Source organism: Prunus dulcis, chromosome 1, assembly GCF_902201215.1.
Source record: "Prunus dulcis chromosome 1, ALMONDv2, whole genome shotgun sequence".
Taxonomy (NCBI): Eukaryota; Viridiplantae; Streptophyta; class Magnoliopsida; order Rosales; family Rosaceae; genus Prunus; species Prunus dulcis.
Window position 1 is genome coordinate 29034984 of NC_047650.1, and position 15899 is coordinate 29050882.

At 37.7% G+C, this 15899-nt stretch overlaps 3 protein-coding genes and 1 non-coding gene across 5 annotated transcripts; 3 read left to right on the top strand and 1 right to left on the bottom strand.

Moving 5' to 3' along the window:
• Nucleotides 1-555: 555 nt before the first annotated feature.
• On the bottom strand, nt 556-628 carry TRNAA-AGC. Its single transcript has one exon. It is a non-coding gene; the product is annotated as a tRNA-Ala (tRNA).
• A 120-nt stretch (nt 629-748) lies between these two features.
• Nucleotides 749-4394, top strand: LOC117616571 (photosystem II stability/assembly factor HCF136, chloroplastic). The gene is made up of 9 exons (XM_034345926.1): nt 749-1167; nt 1308-1543; nt 1960-2090; nt 2351-2483; nt 3125-3247; nt 3355-3429; nt 3532-3647; nt 3970-4062; nt 4164-4394. Exons 1-8 carry the CDS (start codon nt 804-806, stop codon nt 4034-4036), a joined length of 1245 nt encoding a protein of 414 aa, XP_034201817.1. The 5' UTR covers nt 749-803; the 3' UTR covers nt 4037-4062; nt 4164-4394.
• Nucleotides 4395-4773: 379 nt separating this feature from the next.
• LOC117614166 (superoxide dismutase [Fe] 3, chloroplastic) lies at nt 4774-8623 on the top strand. Of its 2 annotated transcripts, none has more exons than XM_034342884.1 (9): nt 4774-4947; nt 5344-5484; nt 5788-5865; nt 6450-6641; nt 7091-7262; nt 7589-7662; nt 7744-7770; nt 7900-7923; nt 8002-8623. In XM_034342884.1, the coding sequence occupies exons 2-9, from the start codon at nt 5389-5391 to the stop codon at nt 8125-8127; spliced, it is 789 nt and encodes a 262-aa protein (XP_034198775.1). In that variant the 5' UTR covers nt 4774-4947; nt 5344-5388; the 3' UTR covers nt 8128-8623. The 2 variants fall into 2 exon arrangements, with proteins under 2 accessions (XP_034198775.1, XP_034198774.1); XM_034342883.1 differs by having other exon boundaries at nt 4779-4947; nt 5785-5865.
• A 3980-nt stretch (nt 8624-12603) lies between these two features.
• LOC117616519 lies at nt 12604-15872 on the top strand. The gene is made up of 3 exons (XM_034345858.1): nt 12604-13259; nt 13661-13788; nt 14576-15872. Exons 1-3 carry the CDS (start codon nt 12957-12959, stop codon nt 15393-15395), a joined length of 1251 nt encoding a protein of 416 aa, XP_034201749.1. The 5' UTR covers nt 12604-12956; the 3' UTR covers nt 15396-15872.
• Nucleotides 15873-15899: the final 27 nt, after the last annotated feature.

The following is a 15899-nucleotide window of genomic DNA, read 5'->3' on the forward strand; positions in this document are numbered from 1 at the left end:
ACTTCATTTGATGGATGAATCTATGGTAGGCATACTAATTACAAATAATGTTTGCAAACTAATTACAAATAATGTTTGCAAATTGTTGTGAATGAATTAAGCAAAGTGAGCAAAGACACCAACTAATGGGGGCTCGCCAAGTTTATAATTGTCTCTGGTGTCGGTACAACTGTCGTTTTCATCCGCGCTCACAACGGCTCCGTCCAGCACGTTGGGGTTGGGCGCGTTTTTGTGGAACCAAGCCTCGAAGCCACCTTTGCATGTCACAGCAGGTATAGCGTCCTTGATTGATATAATTCCAGTAATCCGCTTAAGCTTGCTACTTAAATTCCAGTAACGAAACGGGCTCTATAATTGTTTTATAACTCAGCAAAAATTTACAATGGTCTGCATGAAATCCCAAAAAGCAACTCTTTAACAATGACTGATGGAGATATGATTTTAATAAGGAATCTTATTTGAGTAAAGGAGAAAGAAAAAAAATCATAATAACACAAACGTAGCTTTGAGCTATGGCAGCTATTTTAAGACATAAAGAAAAAATAACAAAAACTATGGAGATGCGGGGTATCGATCCCCGTACCTCTCGCATGCTAAGCGAGCGCTCTACCATCTGAGCTACATCCCCGTCTTCTGTGTGATTGTTGATGCGAGTTACGTAATTTTATATTATAAACCAAATTAAATGGACTATCCACGTGGATATTCCCATCCCATGGGTGCTCAAAATCACCCGCGAAGCCGTTGATCCTTTCTTCTTCCGGATAAGAGAGATAAGAGAGAGAGAGAAAGAGAGAGTGAGCATGAAAATGGCGACTACTCTGCAACTGACGACGGACTTGTCCAAACCAATAATTGTGGTGAAACCCTCTCTTGAATTCGCAAGCACTCCTCGTCATTGCCGAACCTCTCTATCTCTACCTCGCTTCAATAATATTGCTAGAGCTTCCTCTTCCTCTTCTGATTCTTCGCTGGTGAGTCGCAGACATTTTGTTTCCGAGACTGCGGCGCTGTCTCTGACCCTCACTACTCTGCCGTTGTTTGGATCCATACAACCGGCCAAGTCGGAAGAGTCCGCCCTTTCCGAGTGGGAGAAAGTGTCCCTTCCTATCGACCCCGGCGTTGTCCTTCTCGACATTGCTTTTGTGCCCGAGGACCCTAAGCACGGTAACTTCACTTCACTCCACTGCTCCATCTACCATCTTTTTTTCTTTCTACACTTTGTTGTTTGGTTCCTCAGAAAAATTCATGAGCTGGAATTAACTCAAGGAAATTAAATTTGAGCGTGGATTAATTGTTGTGGGTAGGTTTTCTTTTGGGGACCAGGCAAACCATTTTAGAGACAAAGGATGGTGGAGACACTTGGGTTCCACGTTCAATTCCGTCAGCTGAAGACGAAGATTTCAACTACAGATTCAATTCCATTAGCTTCAAAGGGGAGGAGGGTTGGATTGTTGGAAAACCTGCAATTTTGTTGCACACTTCTGATTCTGGAAACAGCTGGGAAAGGATACCGCTAAGCTCTCAGCTTCCTGGAGATATGGTAAAGCTTTCTCTTACACATATCTTCACCATAATTCTGCACATACGTATCAATTTTAGATACTTTACAACTCGTTTAATCTCAATATCCCTCCAAACTTATTTCTATGCAATGGAAATGGATATTTCGAAGGTGTGGTTTGAGTATGAAGTATAATGGGGAATAAATTGTTGTTTCTTCCTCACCTGTATGTTGCAATCAGAGGCTACAAAGCATTGGGTGACCCCAGGTTTCCAACTGCATTGAACTTTTGTTGCTGATTCTATTATGAAACATATCCTTCCTTCCTAGGATATATTTTTTTCCAGTAAATCTTGGTTCCTTGTCATTCAAAGGATGTAATCAATTTTGTCTTCCATTTGGATATACAGCCTATCGGTAAGCTGAAATAAGTGATTCTGTTATGATATCTCCAGGTTTATATAAGGGCAACTGGTGAGAAGAGTGCAGAGATGGTGACTGACGAAGGTGCAATTTATATTACATCAAATAGAGGCTACAACTGGAAGGCTGCTGTTCAGGAGACTGTTTCAGCTACTCTTAATAGGTAATTTGCTTCTAAAATCTTATATGACTACATAACCATTCAAGGAAGTTTTCTTTTAGTGGTTGGATTGAATAATATAGTTGAAAACTTAAAATTCCAACAAAATAATTTCAATTTTAAGATTTTACCTATCGTGAAGACATGTGATAATTTCTTTTAATTTTCCTGAGTTCTTTACATTTTTTTGAGTTGGTTACATGCTGCTCTTTTGTTAATGATATAAAAGCAACAAGATTCATGTATCTTCATTGCTTTTTCAGAACAGTTTCTAGTGGCATTAGCGGTGCAAGTTACTACACAGGAACTTTTAATTCAGTGAACCGCTCGCCTGATGGAAACTATGTGGCTGTCTCAAGCCGTGGTAACTTCTATCTTACTTGGGAGCCTGGCCAGGTGAGTTTCTACTACGCAATATGACTTTTCTTTCTGTCTAATCACCCTTTTTTTTTTTTCCTTTACCTCCCTAAAAATTTAGATACAATAAGGTTAGGGAAGCATGTTGTTAGGGCTTTGTTTTTTTTTGTTAAGTAGTTGAATTATTGTGGAAAAATAAAAGCAGTGGTTGCATTGGCTGCTACTACCGCACCAATGTGAATTCCTAAGGAGTGAAACAGGTTGGAGGAGACTTAACATGACATACGTTGATCATTGAAGTACGGGGGCAGGGCATGATAGTCAAAGATTTGATGGAAAAGATGGCCTAACATAAGGCTAAAATAGGGAAGAAGAAAATAGAAGCTTAATTGAGTTTTTGATAATGATCAACCACGTGTTGTATCTGCAAAGCATGAGGACTCATTTGTAGCATTCTTGCAGGCATTCACTTTGATGACATTAATTATTTGAAATTGTATGCTCATAAGTTATATGTACTTTAGAAACTGTTGTCATTTTGTTTGTGACACTGGTAGTCAATAACTTCTTAATTATCCTGTGTTGGCTTTATGCATGTTCTCATTTTAATTTTTTAGTTTCATGTGGGATTTGCACAAAGCACTCGTGTTAACTATGATTCCTTGTCTTTAATTTTTCAGCCATTCTGGCAGCCACATAACAGAACAGTTGCAAGAAGAATTCAAAACATGGGTTGGAGAGCCGATGGTGGTCTTTGGCTTCTTGTTCGTGGAGGAGGACTTTATCTGAGTAAAGGTACAGGGGTAAGTGAATAATGCTTTATCCTGTAACCTTAAGGTGCACGAAGAATTCACCCTATAGCCTTGGTGTTCTATTATTGTTAAAGCAAAGTTATTGTTTATTGTTTCAGTTAACAGAGGAGTTTGAAGAAGTTCCAGTCCAAAGCCGGGGTTTTGGCATTCTTGATGTTGGGTACCGATCAAAGGTAATTCATTCATTGTAAATGAGCTTCCAAATTTAATCTTTCAACCTTCTAGTTTCTGGAACCCATCTTTTTACATGTTTAGTGACTGTTTGTATTATGCAGGATGAAGCTTGGGCAGCTGGGGGGAGTGGGATTTTGTTGCGAACTACCAATGGTGGCAAGACATGGACCCGTGACAAAGCAGCTGACAACATTGCAGCAAATCTATACTCTGTAAAGTAAGTAGAACCCTTCGACCTTCGAAAAGATTGTCTCTGTTTGATATTTGTAATTTGGTCAAATCGAAAATATTCCAAATGCAAGGCACACACCTTTTTCTTGTCAGTTATTAGTATGATCTCCTTTATCCTTGTTTACCACTTCAAAATATAAGAAAACTCAAGTAGGAGGCCAAAAGAATAGATAAAACCACGTAGATTTGGAATCTTATAGATATATTGCACCAAATCGGAAAGAACTAGCAATTCAATGTAAGGTCCACATGACATGAGCTCGTCTATCTGTAACAGAAAGGCTCTTATAATTTCTGTATTGGTGCAGGTTTATCGATGACAGTACAGGATTTGTGCTGGGAAACGATGGGGTCTTGCTTCGGTATCTTGGATGAAGTTGTAAACTTGTAATTTACACACGGTAAATTTATTTGCGTCTCCTCTTGGGCCTTCTTGGAATATCTCATTTCATCATTTAGAAATTTTGGAAAATTTTATTTATTGACATGTGCATATATGCAGGTTGATCAACGGTGCTTGCAATTTTGTACTGCTGCTGCATATATGACCAAGTATCAAAAGCTGTGAAGAGGGGGTCAAAGTGTCACTCATTTGATATTGAAATTTTGCTGTAATTAATACAAATATGAATTACCATTCGACAACAAATATTATGTCTATAGAAATGGTGGTTCTTCCTTCGGGTCAATGACTCAATGTCATGCTTTAAATGTGAAATTTGTTTGTCACCAACATCACCACGATATCTTTATTCCTTTTTGAAATACAAATACAAAACTTTCAATTCGGTAATTAGCAACTCTCCTTTAATCGGATTGTTCATCATTCTCTTCCAAATTCCAATGTACTAAAATTACAAGGGAAGAGAGCAATAATAATAATAACGGTGTTAAGTTGTAGTCAAGGCGCTATTTTCTTTGAGTTTTGCTTCTGGTTCCTAGTTCTATTCTATCCAAGTGAATTGGGAAAAGTCAATTATACCCGTTCCTTGTTACGTAATATAGACAATGAAGTAGGGGTAGAAACGACATTAAGAATTCCTTACATTTCCAATTGGTTCCCCAGGGAGTTATTCGCAAATTCTGTTTTGGTGGACCTTCGGTGCAATGAACAATAATTTTTCTGGTCAGACTGTAAATTAGCAATGATGAGAGGATGAAAAAGAAATCAAAAGAACGGAAACTGCTGACAAAACGATAACCCCAGCTTCTTACTCTTTTTTATACTTGTAGCGGGAATTGGAAAGCTCACCCACTGGAGGCCGCAGCTCAACAACACCACCAAGGTCTTCTTTTCTCTCTCTCTCTCTCTCTCTCTCTCTCTCTCTCTCTGGTAGTACATGTGTTTGAGGAAATGCTTCATAGAAATGTTACCACCCCCAGTGGGTGGAAAAATGGTTCACAGTTCCATTATTTGATAAATGGTGCCTAATACCACTATTTATTGGGTTTGCTTGTGAAAGACTCATGGAGGCATAGGAAGGAAAAGTGCGATTTCATTAGCAGCGTATTGAGTTTAATTTTCGTGAAAAGGATAAGAAATAAAGGAAAAGAGAGATTTTTTTAAATTAAATTATGTTTATATTTAGCTGTTCAAGTATATTTCAGCCCCTAAATTTTATTTATTTATTTTGGTATATCTCCAATTTGAATTAAATGAGCCATAACTCGTGATTTCGCAGACATGCTTATGTAAGTGAGAGAGGGGAAATTAAAGGAGCAAAGCAATGATACTCTGTTCTTATAGTCCTTCAGCTCCAAGCTCTCATCTTTTATCGACCGACTTTTCTCAGTCTTTTAAGAGTCCCATACTCCCTCATCCGGTACGTGCTGTTTTCTTTATCATCTTCTTTGCTATTTGTCTGTTTAGTGTTTATTATACTTTCCATTTTGCTTTTTGTCCTGCTGTATTTCTTTTCCCTTGTTATGACTATTTAATTGTGCTATTTGAATATTGTGATTAGTATATATTATCGTGTGGATGTGCTTCTTAACTTCTATAAAATGTGGCTATTTTGTTCAGAACAACTGTTTCTATTTCTATTCTCATGGTTGATTTATTTTATGCTATATTGACGACATAATGCGTGTCTGTTGAATCTCTATTTACTCAATGTACACAGCAGAGAAGATGGCCCGACCGGTCTCAAAGAGCTTCTAAAGTTGTTGCTTACTATGGCCTGAAGAAACCTCCTTATAAATTTGTAAGTATACAAGATGAAACCTGTAATTGAACTACGTACTATGTGATATTTGTTCTTAACTGCTTAAGTAACAGAGAACACCCCATTCATAAGGCCCAGTGCTAAACCAATTTTAGTGACTTGAAATCAGGTTGGATAAGTCAGATTCAAGTATCACATTAGGTGCATGATGCATGCTTGATACATTCTAAAGAAGTTTGTTGGTTTTCTATTTGCCTTTGTCAAAGTCTTATACCTCATTGGCCTTGCAAGATATTTTGGTAATGCAGTCATTTGGTTTCTGAAATTCATGTGGTGTTGAATTTGATTCTCTGAAAGCCTTAATTGTAGGAGTTATCCATCTCATACTGTGCCGCTTATTTTTTGTCAGTTCTTAAGCTCCCAGGCTTCCAAATGCTCCATCCTTGAAATTTGATACAAAGCAATTTTTGGAACATAAAAAATATAATATGTAATTATACTATAGATACGTATATGCATAACATTCTACCTTGCAATTGTGCCGTTCAGTTTGTAGCAGTTTTTAGAAGTCTTTCCATGACCAGTGATCTTCCTTGACTGAACTGCACTGTTTCTCTTTGTAGGATGCTTTGGAGCCCTATATGAGTCAGAGGACACTGGAAGTTCATTGGGGAGGCCATCATCGTAACTATGTGGAAGGTTTGAACAAACAGCTGGAGAAGAATGACATACTATATGGCTACAGTTTTGATGAACTTGTCAAAGCAACATATAATAATGGGAATCCTTCACCTGAATTCAACAACGCTGCTCAGGTATCTGCAAGATTGTTAGCTAATCTGCAAGATTCTTAGCTAATTTATGTACTTTTCTTGACTGGATCATTTTCAAATGGTTTCATGAGCTTTCTTAGGAGTCACTGGTCAATGATAGGGAACATTTAGATTGAATTTCTTAGGTTCAAATGTACTACTACTACCTGACAACATCTAATCTAGTCATGTAGCCTGGAGCATAACTGTGGCTTTAGCTTGTTCAAATTTTCAGTTATCCTGATTGATTGTTCTAAATGTTTTTTGTAGTTTCATATTCTTTGGAGACTGGGAATCACAAACTTAAAGTCCCGTTTTGAGCATATCATTAATAAAAGTTTCAAATGGACATGTTCTTGATAGTTGATATTGAACAACAATGGAAATTTACTCTGTTTTCCATCTCTAATTTCGGGATTATGAGATGTTCTCCTTCAACTTTATCCTTTTAGGTCTGGAATCATGACTTTTTTTGGGAATCCATGCAACCTGGAGGCGGGGACATACCCAAACTAGGCGTCCTTCAGCAGATTGAAAAGGATTTTGGTTCCTTTACAAATTTCAGAGAGAAGTTTGTAGAGGCAGCACTTACACTATTTGGCTCTGGCTGGGTTTGGCTTGTTTGTAAGTCCTTTCTTAAGTTAATTTCTGAACTTTTGTGAGTATTATGCGTTTAGAATTTCTAAGAATGAAATTTCCTCATTTTTATTGTGATGGTGTACAGCTGAGTCAAGCAAGGCCTATCATGCTGTGTTCTATTTGTTTTATGTTTGCAGATACAAATAATGAGGATTTTTTTACTATTTGAGTATCAGATTGTATCTTGCTTGATATTGATATTCTTGGAAGAAATGCATAAATATCACCGAGTGTTTGTATTCATCTTGTGGCCTTGTTTTGCTAATCAACTCCTCTGGTTACTGATAGATTTCCTTATTTCTTTTTCCCAGTGAAGAGAGAAGAGAGACAACTTAAGATAATTAAAACTTCAAATGCCATTTGCCCACTCGTCTGGGATGACATAGTAAGTAAAATCGACTTTTCCCAATGTTATTTTCTACATTTTGATTTCAAAAGTTGGCATTAATCATATCTTGTTCTGCAGCCCATAATCAGTTTGGATCTCTGGGAGGTGTGTAAATGATCTGCTCTCTCTGTATCTCTCTCTGCTATGTGCTCTCCCTCTCTCTTGTGGAGAGAGAGAGAGAGATGAAATTTTTTCTTTAACATGCTGATAGTGTCTTTTCTCTCTTTCTCGCAGCATGCTTATTATCTGGATTACAAGGTATGTAGTAGTATCAAACTTGACTTTGTTTCCACCAGCTGGCCCTATTTTTATGATGTTTGGGTATCTTGTTAACAGAATGACAGAGGGAAGTATGTGGATGTATTTATGAACCATCTTGTGTCTTGGAATGCGGCAATGGCACGCATGGCCCGAGCAGAGGCCTTTGTGAATTTAGGGGAACCTAATATCCCTGTTGCTTAAAATGCTGTTAACACCAAGTACTACGGCTAACTGTAATGAAGAGACTTCCCTACTAGGTTCATGGGGGTCCCACGGAGATTGAGCTGGATTTGGATGTTGTGCTATTTCGTATATGGGTGTCCTCACGAATACAAGGATGGATCTTGGTACGAGAGATGCAAGCTTAGAGAGTAACACTATAGAATAGAGGAAGAGATGGTGCATCATCGTATGCTATTAGAGTAGAACAAGTGTTTGTGTTTCTATTTCTATGCGCATTGCTCATTGTAGATTTCTTGTTTGTTAGCCTTTAGTAACATTATTACAGCACTTCCACCCATTTGCCATGGCAAAGGGCAAGGGGAGGCAATGGCTGTTACTATTCACATAAATAGTGTCAACCATTGCAAAAGGCTGCTTGTGTTTCCATCCATTGTCATGGCAAAAGGTAAATACTATTCACTTTTTTCTTTTCTTTTTTTAACTTTAAACGATTAATTTGGATAAGATTTTCGGTTACTACGTGTCAATATTTATTATAAAATTCACATCTCATATTTCGGATAAGATTTTCGATTGTCACATGTTCATATTTATTATAAAATTCACATCTCAAATTTCATCATTTAACCAATTAAATAAAAGACAAGCAGTACAACTAATTAAATAAAAGACAAGCAATACAACATAATGGTTTTTATCATTTAACCAATCGGTGTTGCTTGGTCATAGTCATGGAAAAATCTTCTTCTCATAACATCCCATCGTTCTAGCTTCCAAAATAACTTTGTTTCATGGGACATATGGCTCGTATCCATGACCATGGTTTCCCGATCCTTCTTATCCATGTGTTGTTTGTGTGCATACTCCATTTCTCTTGCAAATGCTTCATCTCTTGTCTTCTCATCCACATCTCTTTTCATGTCTCTCTCAATTCTCATTACTCCATTTCTTAGTTTTTGCCGCCTTTCTCCCAATAGACATTGGCTCTCTTTAGATTAGTGAGTCTTGATTCATCGATGACTCCAATGGCGATCTGATGCAGTTGAATCATAGAGCAGCATCTCATTCAACACAACGTTCGGATCCGAGGGAATAATTTTGAATCTCGAACAATCTTTCACCACCTCCCAACATTGGTGATTGTTGAAATATTTTTTACTTTGGCCAATGGCACCGAACCACATTTGTGCTTGCATAATCTATAATAAAAAAATAAAAAATTGGAACTGCAAGAAAATTTCAAAAAAAATAGGACATTAAATTTAATAAAACGGCAATTACAAATAATTTACCTCGTTGCAAAGATTTTCGCCTCTTCAAACGTTGTCCCTTGCTTTTGCTAACGCATCTCTCCATTTCCCTGACTCTTTATTCAAAATTTTCCACATATTAGCAAAGCTCATTTTTGTACGAGCCAAACCCGATCTTTCATAGAATTCGACATGAATTTTTCTTCATATATGAGAGAACTTCATCTCATTGCCCGTGATCGGGTAATGACCAACTTGGACCCAGCACTCACATAACAAAACTTCTTCCATGGTTGTCAACGACTCTCCGACTTCGATGGAAGATGCCATTTGTATTTTTACACAAATGAAAAATGGAAAGTGAATAATATTGGAAGGAGAAGAATTTGTATGAAGATTTGGTGTGGAAAGTAAAGAATATTGGTAGGTATTTTTAGAGAAAAAAAATTTTCATAAATTTGGGGTTTTCTTTAAAAAAAATTTGAATTTTTTAACACAAAAAATGGCAGCCGTTGGATTGGAGGACAATGTACGATCGGACAACCCTGAACAAGCCACGTGACTTCTAGCCATTGGAGGAAAGCAGGCTAGCGTCAGCACACGAAAGTTTCAAATTTTTTTTACTGTTGGCATCATCATCTCTCGGGCATGAGCTCGGGCTTGATATACCTTAGGCTTGCCTGGGTTAGTGGCCCCCACTGTTTGTCCGGACTGCTCGCGCACGCTAGAACCTAGAAACAGGCCTCGAGCCCCCTTTTTGCTCGGGCTGGCCTGCAGCGGTGGAATTGCTCTTAGGGTAATGTTATGCTTACCACATAATTATACCACATTTTAATACCATCTCACATGGCAGTTGAGGTGGACATCCAACTCATTAAAATTATATTAGTATTTTTTTTTTTTGACATATCAATTTCTTATTATTTTCATTAATTAAAAAAACCTAACCTTAATGGATTAGAGACTCTTCAGTTTTCATGTTATCTGTCGACCTCCCCCAAATCCATATCTCCCTCCTTCCTCTCCTCCCATCACCTCTTCACCGCTGCAAGACTCCTTCCTCCTTGGATTTTTGATCAATACACATTGTTAGTATAAAAATGTGTTGGCATTTCCTAGAATTTAGTGTAGGTTTGGAAGTGTCATTTAGCTAAAGGGTTGAAGCAAAATTGATGTCTCTGATTTCCAGAAACTACAGGATTGAGACAGCTCAACAATCCCCAAATTCCAAAATTATGACTTAACACGTATTAGACATTGATCTGAAGGGTAAGACATGTCATTTCACATGCATACAAGATAGGAATGTTTTTGGCATTTAATATGATTTTATTTTCTTATTTTTTAATAAATTAGAATCCCATTATGAGCTCATCTCATTTAGGAATTTTTGGCCCAAATCAATTTGATTCTCCTACTTTCATGTTTTAACATTCCCTTGATTTTCTAAATCATTTTGGTTGTTTAGAAATCTGTTTATCAATTATATCATAATATCAAGGAGTCAATATGCTATTAATAGTTATCCTAAACATAGAAGGATTCCTTTGATATTGTGATTAGTCAAAATCTTCCTTCTTCAGCAAGTGGTTGATTTTCACATGACTTGCATTTAGAATAGGAAATATTCTATTGTCATTTTTGTCTTGAAGAATAGAGATTTGGGTTAAGCGTAAGTTTCTTCCAGTGAAGAAAACTTATATAAAAACAAGGTTTTGTGTTTTTCCAAATCTACAGCTTTTCAACAATAGTTTTATGTGCTTAAACATTTAAGAAAGTTGTGTTTTTATTTAAGATAAATCATCAAGTATTCCATGTTTGCTTGGTGATTTATCAAACACTTTTATCATTCATATTGCATTCATTTGCATGTTCGGTGACTCATATAGTTGAGAGCATCAAGACCGTTATGATGATTTTTCTCCGGTCAGCTTGAATTGATCGTGACCAGTATAGGATTCAACATAGAGAGTTGGAAGAACTTCGGCGAGCTTGAGGCAATCGTGACCAGTATTGCTTTCAACATAAGAAGTATTGAAAGATCATCTCGTGACAGAATTTGAGTTACGAAGAAGTCGGTAAATATTATTTAGAATGTGTCTAGGATAAGTGTGTGAGTATGATTTAGAATGCGTCGGTAAACATTATCTAGAATGTGTCGGTAAACATTAAGACCACCTCTCTTTGCCAAAGTAACGTGTGTTTGTTGATTCTGTATGTACTAATCATCAGTGTGCAAGTGTAAGGTAAGCAGCAGAAAGATGGCCTGACGATTTGGTCCCTGCCTGCCTAAACTAATAAGTCAGTTTCTTTTATTATTCGCGAGATTAGGGTTGCATGAATTCTCCACAAGTTTGATGCTTTTCTTTGTCAAAGGCTCATAGACTATGAGACTTTTAGCAACAACATGACATGTAGAGTTTCTGCCCTGAAAACTGAAAACGACGACTACTTGTAATTTTCGTTGACTGGTTGTCTATGATAAGACGAGAGCAATTAGCGCCCTTGTCTAGGCAGTTAACCATAAATCAATATTCCTTTTTGTTTTCTTTCTAATACAAAGAAAGAAAGAAATGGTAGAAATTTGAAAAGAAAGCATTGACCCTTGACTTTGCGGCAAAGTTAGGCAAATCTTTACATCTACAAGAAGAATAAACTTTTGGAGTACTAGATCTCTTCTAAGTTGCATCTAATATTGGAGTTAAATGCTGACTGAGTTGTTGAATCGAAACTAACCAATCACCCTGTTAATCCTACAATTCTTCCTGGCGTGGCGTATTCCTTGATTTCCGTCGGCTCAATGGAACGGAAGGTCAACAAACAAAACGCAGCCCATTTTGAGAACAATTGGCCTGGGCTGAGCTGGGCTGGGTTGGGCTGGGCTGACTGATAACAATTTCATTATTATTTTCAATTTTATTCATACTTTTTTATTTATATTATTAATTATCAAACTACCGCTCGTTTCTCAGTTAAAAAACGAAAAACGAAAAACAGAAAACAGAAAAGAAATCCGAATCCAAAAGCAGGAGGGACTCTGCCAGTTGTAAGTTGTAACTGAAATGGGGTCGGAAACAAAAACAAAATTGTCAGATAAAATTAGAGTATAAATTAAGTATAAATAACATGGAAAATAATTATTAATAAAATAATAACAAACCCAAATAGTCCGAGTGTGGGCGGGCGTGACATCCCCGAATCCACCTTGGTCCTTAATTTTTAATTTAGAGAGAGAGAGAGAGAGGGAGAGAGAGAGAGAGAGAGAGAGAGGCAGAGAGGGACTCAATTTCAGGGAAGAAGGGAGGAGAGAGGTTCTCAATTTCTCACCTGATGATCAGAGAGAGATTCTGAGGGAGCAATTAGCCAACGAAGCATTCAATTGAAGAAAGGCGCGCAGTGCATCTTTGATTGCTACATCAATCAATCTAATATATTACCATTAGATCTCTCATTGTCTGGGGGTGGGGGATCCCAATTTTCTTGACGAATTCAACGATCTCGCTCTTATATTTGTAATTATAATTGATTTTGGATTTGGAGAAGAGATGAGATGATTAGGAAGACGACATCAGATTGTGATTGGCAGAAGATACGCAGATGGAAAGCCACTTCTGTTGTCATCATGCAGATCAAGTGATTTCATCATCCCATTTACATAACCGATATCAAAATAACATTAAAAACGATTCAATGTCGTCGTCTTCTTCCTCGTCACTCTTTCTGCCGAGTTCTTCACCGCCGCCATCACTGCTGCAGCAATCTTATTCTCCGTCTTCTTCGTCTCCCGCTTTGGTCGGTGGAGGTGGAGGTGGAGGAGGAGAAGCAGGTGCAGGTTATATAGAACACGTCGTTTCCAAATTTGACACGCTTGCTGGTGTCGCCATCAAATACGGCGTTGAGGTACGTACTTTCATTCCTATTTTCATTTCTTCATCTCCGTTTTTTCTTTTCTTTTTTCCTGTCAATTGGACTTCTTCTGCTTGAATTACCATTTAGAATTGCTAGGTTTTCTTTTTCTTTTGTTGTGGTTGGTTAATTGAATTTGAATATTTGCTGGATGCTGAGAAATATATACGGCTGATAGCTAAGGCAGTCAATGACAATGCGTATGATTCTTTGAGTTCTATTGTGCTTTTTACTCCAAGGGGTGTGATTGTTTTGTCTTGATACTAATGTGTATGTTCCTTTTCCCCCAGTCTAATATCAGGTTGGTTTTTGTTTGCTGGTTTTTTCGATTATTGAGCTTCTTCTTTTTTTCCAAAATATAATAAAATAATTTAGTATTTTTTATGATATTGTAGGTGGCCGACATCAAAAAGATGAATGGCCTTGTTACAGATCGTCAAATGTTTGCCCTCAGGTTTCTTCAGATTCCACTACCTGGGAGGCATCGTCCATCCCCTTTATCAAATGGTTCCAACACACCATGGTAATTAGATGTCTCTACTCTTAATTGGTTTTACTATACTTTCTTCTTCTTTGGTAACAACTTGTGGTTTTGCCAACCATTCTGCTTCTTCTAGCTACTGGAGATTACTTTGGGTCCACAAACGATATCTAAGGCCCCACTTGTTTAGTGTAACTGTGGATGCCCTCTTCTTTTGGATATGCTTTTGGTTTTAAAACTAGATATGAGGACTGGGTTTTAGGTCAATGTTGTGTCCATGAACATAATTAACACCTCTAGTTATTCGACTAATCTAGGGTCTAGGATCTGGAAAGACTGTTAGGAAATGCACTTCTGGAGCGGCACCCCATATTTCTCTGCTGTATATTAATTAGTTCAACTGGCATTTATGTCACATTCCAGATGTTGCTTCCTTTTCTAAAGGGGAAGCTTCAATCACAAAGTTTACTTATTTTGGGATGCATTTTAAGGTGATTATTTAGAAAACAATCTTTTTTTTCTTCTTTTTTACTTGTGTTTACTCGTAGTACATTTCCCTGCAAAAGTATATCTGCAGGTTTCCAAAGCATATGTCAAGATTTTGTTACAATATCAATTTATAGATTCTGCTCTCAAAAATGTCTATAACATGTAAACTCAGAACAACAATAACTATTCAGTCTCTTCGTACTCTATTAATATTGCTTAAAATTCAAGTTATGTAACGATTTAATACTTTGAAGTGGATAGTATTGCTGGTAGTTTCTTCTTTTACTTGTTTTGTTTTTGGTTCATTTGTGGCTTACTGTGTTGACACTTATTTACACAGCCAGACTAGCTCTGACCAGACCCCACCCCGCCACACACAAGGTGATATGTTTGAATCATTCCGGTCCCTTAGAGTTACTCCTCAGCGGAAAGCCTCCCCGGCTATGGACTCTTTACAAAGTTATTACGGGCTGAAACCAAGAAATCAGAACTCCATAACTGAAGGTTTTGAAATGGCAGTCTACAAAAATGGAGGTGGCCATTATTTAGAAAATGGACGTGGCCATTATTTAGAAAATGGACACTTCCTTAGAGGCTCGCCAGCTTCTGACAGACCCTTCGGCCAACGTCGAAAGTCAAGAAGCTTAGTTAAGCTGGATGAGAATGGTGAACTTTCGGATTCCATGCCTGGTACGGAAACTAGAGAGGGTGACTCTGATCAATTTGGTGAAAAACTAATTAGGAGGCGTCAGAAATCAGAAGCTGACTTTTCTCGCACTCCTGAGATGCTGTTGGGAGATAACAGTGGCAGTGGCAGTGGCACTGCCGGGTTTTCAGCGTTTACAGGGCAGTGCTTGGCCCTTAGACCCAAAGCAGCTAATCGAACGGCTTTAGGAACTGATGTTGAAGCTGGTGGCTTGAATCCTATACCAGTGGGTTTGGGTGATTCTTTTATAACAGACGGGTTGTCTGGAGTGAGGAAGTCGTCAAGCACATCAAATTTGCAGGATCACGACAGTAGCAGTTCTGCATCCATCTGGTCAACTTCCAAGTGGAGTTTGAAGCCAGATTTACAAGTATTTTCAACTGCGGCCATTAGAAAACCAATATTTGATGGTTTGCCTAAGCCAACAGGTCGAAGAAAGGCTGCACTTGATTAATTCATTTGATCGTACTCTAATTGCCAATTTTGACCCATGTTTTGCACATGCATTACCTGCTTTCAAGGGGTAAATAGAAAGAAAAAAGAAAGGGGGGGAAAAGATTTGAATAAGACCCTATATCATTAATCATTGAAATACATGTGAATTTCCTGTTAGATGGAAAACAGTTCCAAGCTTTTGGAAGAGGTACCAGTTCAAGCCATGGATGAACGCTTGGAAGGAGCAAGCGATCACATGCGCGGTGCGAACAAAAGATTACTGGATATTTGCCAGACAAATTTGTAAGCACTTGGCCAGATTCTAGAAGATGTATATTGGTTCTGGCTCTCCTTGGGTTTATGGAAGGATCTGTTTATAACATCATATATCATACTAGCTATTATTCTTTTGTGTTACTTTCGCAGGGAAGCCACAATCTAATGTTCTTTATTTCTGATCTTGTTTCAGCAGTTTGTATGTCTTCATGATCGTCAATGTGCTTTACCTCTACGTAAAATATTG

What these genes read in the sequence shown, in the direction of transcription:
- LOC117616571 (XM_034345926.1), top strand. Translation starts at nt 804, where the DNA reads ATGAAAATGGCGACTACTCTGCAACTGACGACGGACTTGTCCAAACCA. An exon ending in GTTTCAGCTACTCTTAATAG is followed by an intron (nt 2,091 to 2,350) that starts GTAATTTGCTTC and finishes TTGCTTTTTCAG; the next exon opens with AACAGTTTCTAGTGGCATTA. An exon ending in ATCTGAGTAAAGGTACAGGG is followed by an intron (nt 3,248 to 3,354) that starts GTAAGTGAATAA and finishes TTATTGTTTCAG; the next exon opens with TTAACAGAGGAGTTTGAAGA.
- LOC117614166 (XM_034342883.1), top strand. Translation starts at nt 5,389, where the DNA reads ATGATACTCTGTTCTTATAGTCCTTCAGCTCCAAGCTCTCATCTTTTA. An exon ending in AGAAACCTCCTTATAAATTT is followed by an intron (nt 5,866 to 6,449) that starts GTAAGTATACAA and finishes TTCTCTTTGTAG; the next exon opens with GATGCTTTGGAGCCCTATAT. An exon ending in AATTCAACAACGCTGCTCAG is followed by an intron (nt 6,642 to 7,090) that starts GTATCTGCAAGA and finishes TTATCCTTTTAG; the next exon opens with GTCTGGAATCATGACTTTTT.
- LOC117616519 (XM_034345858.1), top strand. Translation starts at nt 12,957, where the DNA reads ATGGAAAGCCACTTCTGTTGTCATCATGCAGATCAAGTGATTTCATCA. An exon ending in CCATCAAATACGGCGTTGAG is followed by an intron (nt 13,260 to 13,660) that starts GTACGTACTTTC and finishes ATGATATTGTAG; the next exon opens with GTGGCCGACATCAAAAAGAT. An exon ending in AATGGTTCCAACACACCATG is followed by an intron (nt 13,789 to 14,575) that starts GTAATTAGATGT and finishes TTATTTACACAG; the next exon opens with CCAGACTAGCTCTGACCAGA.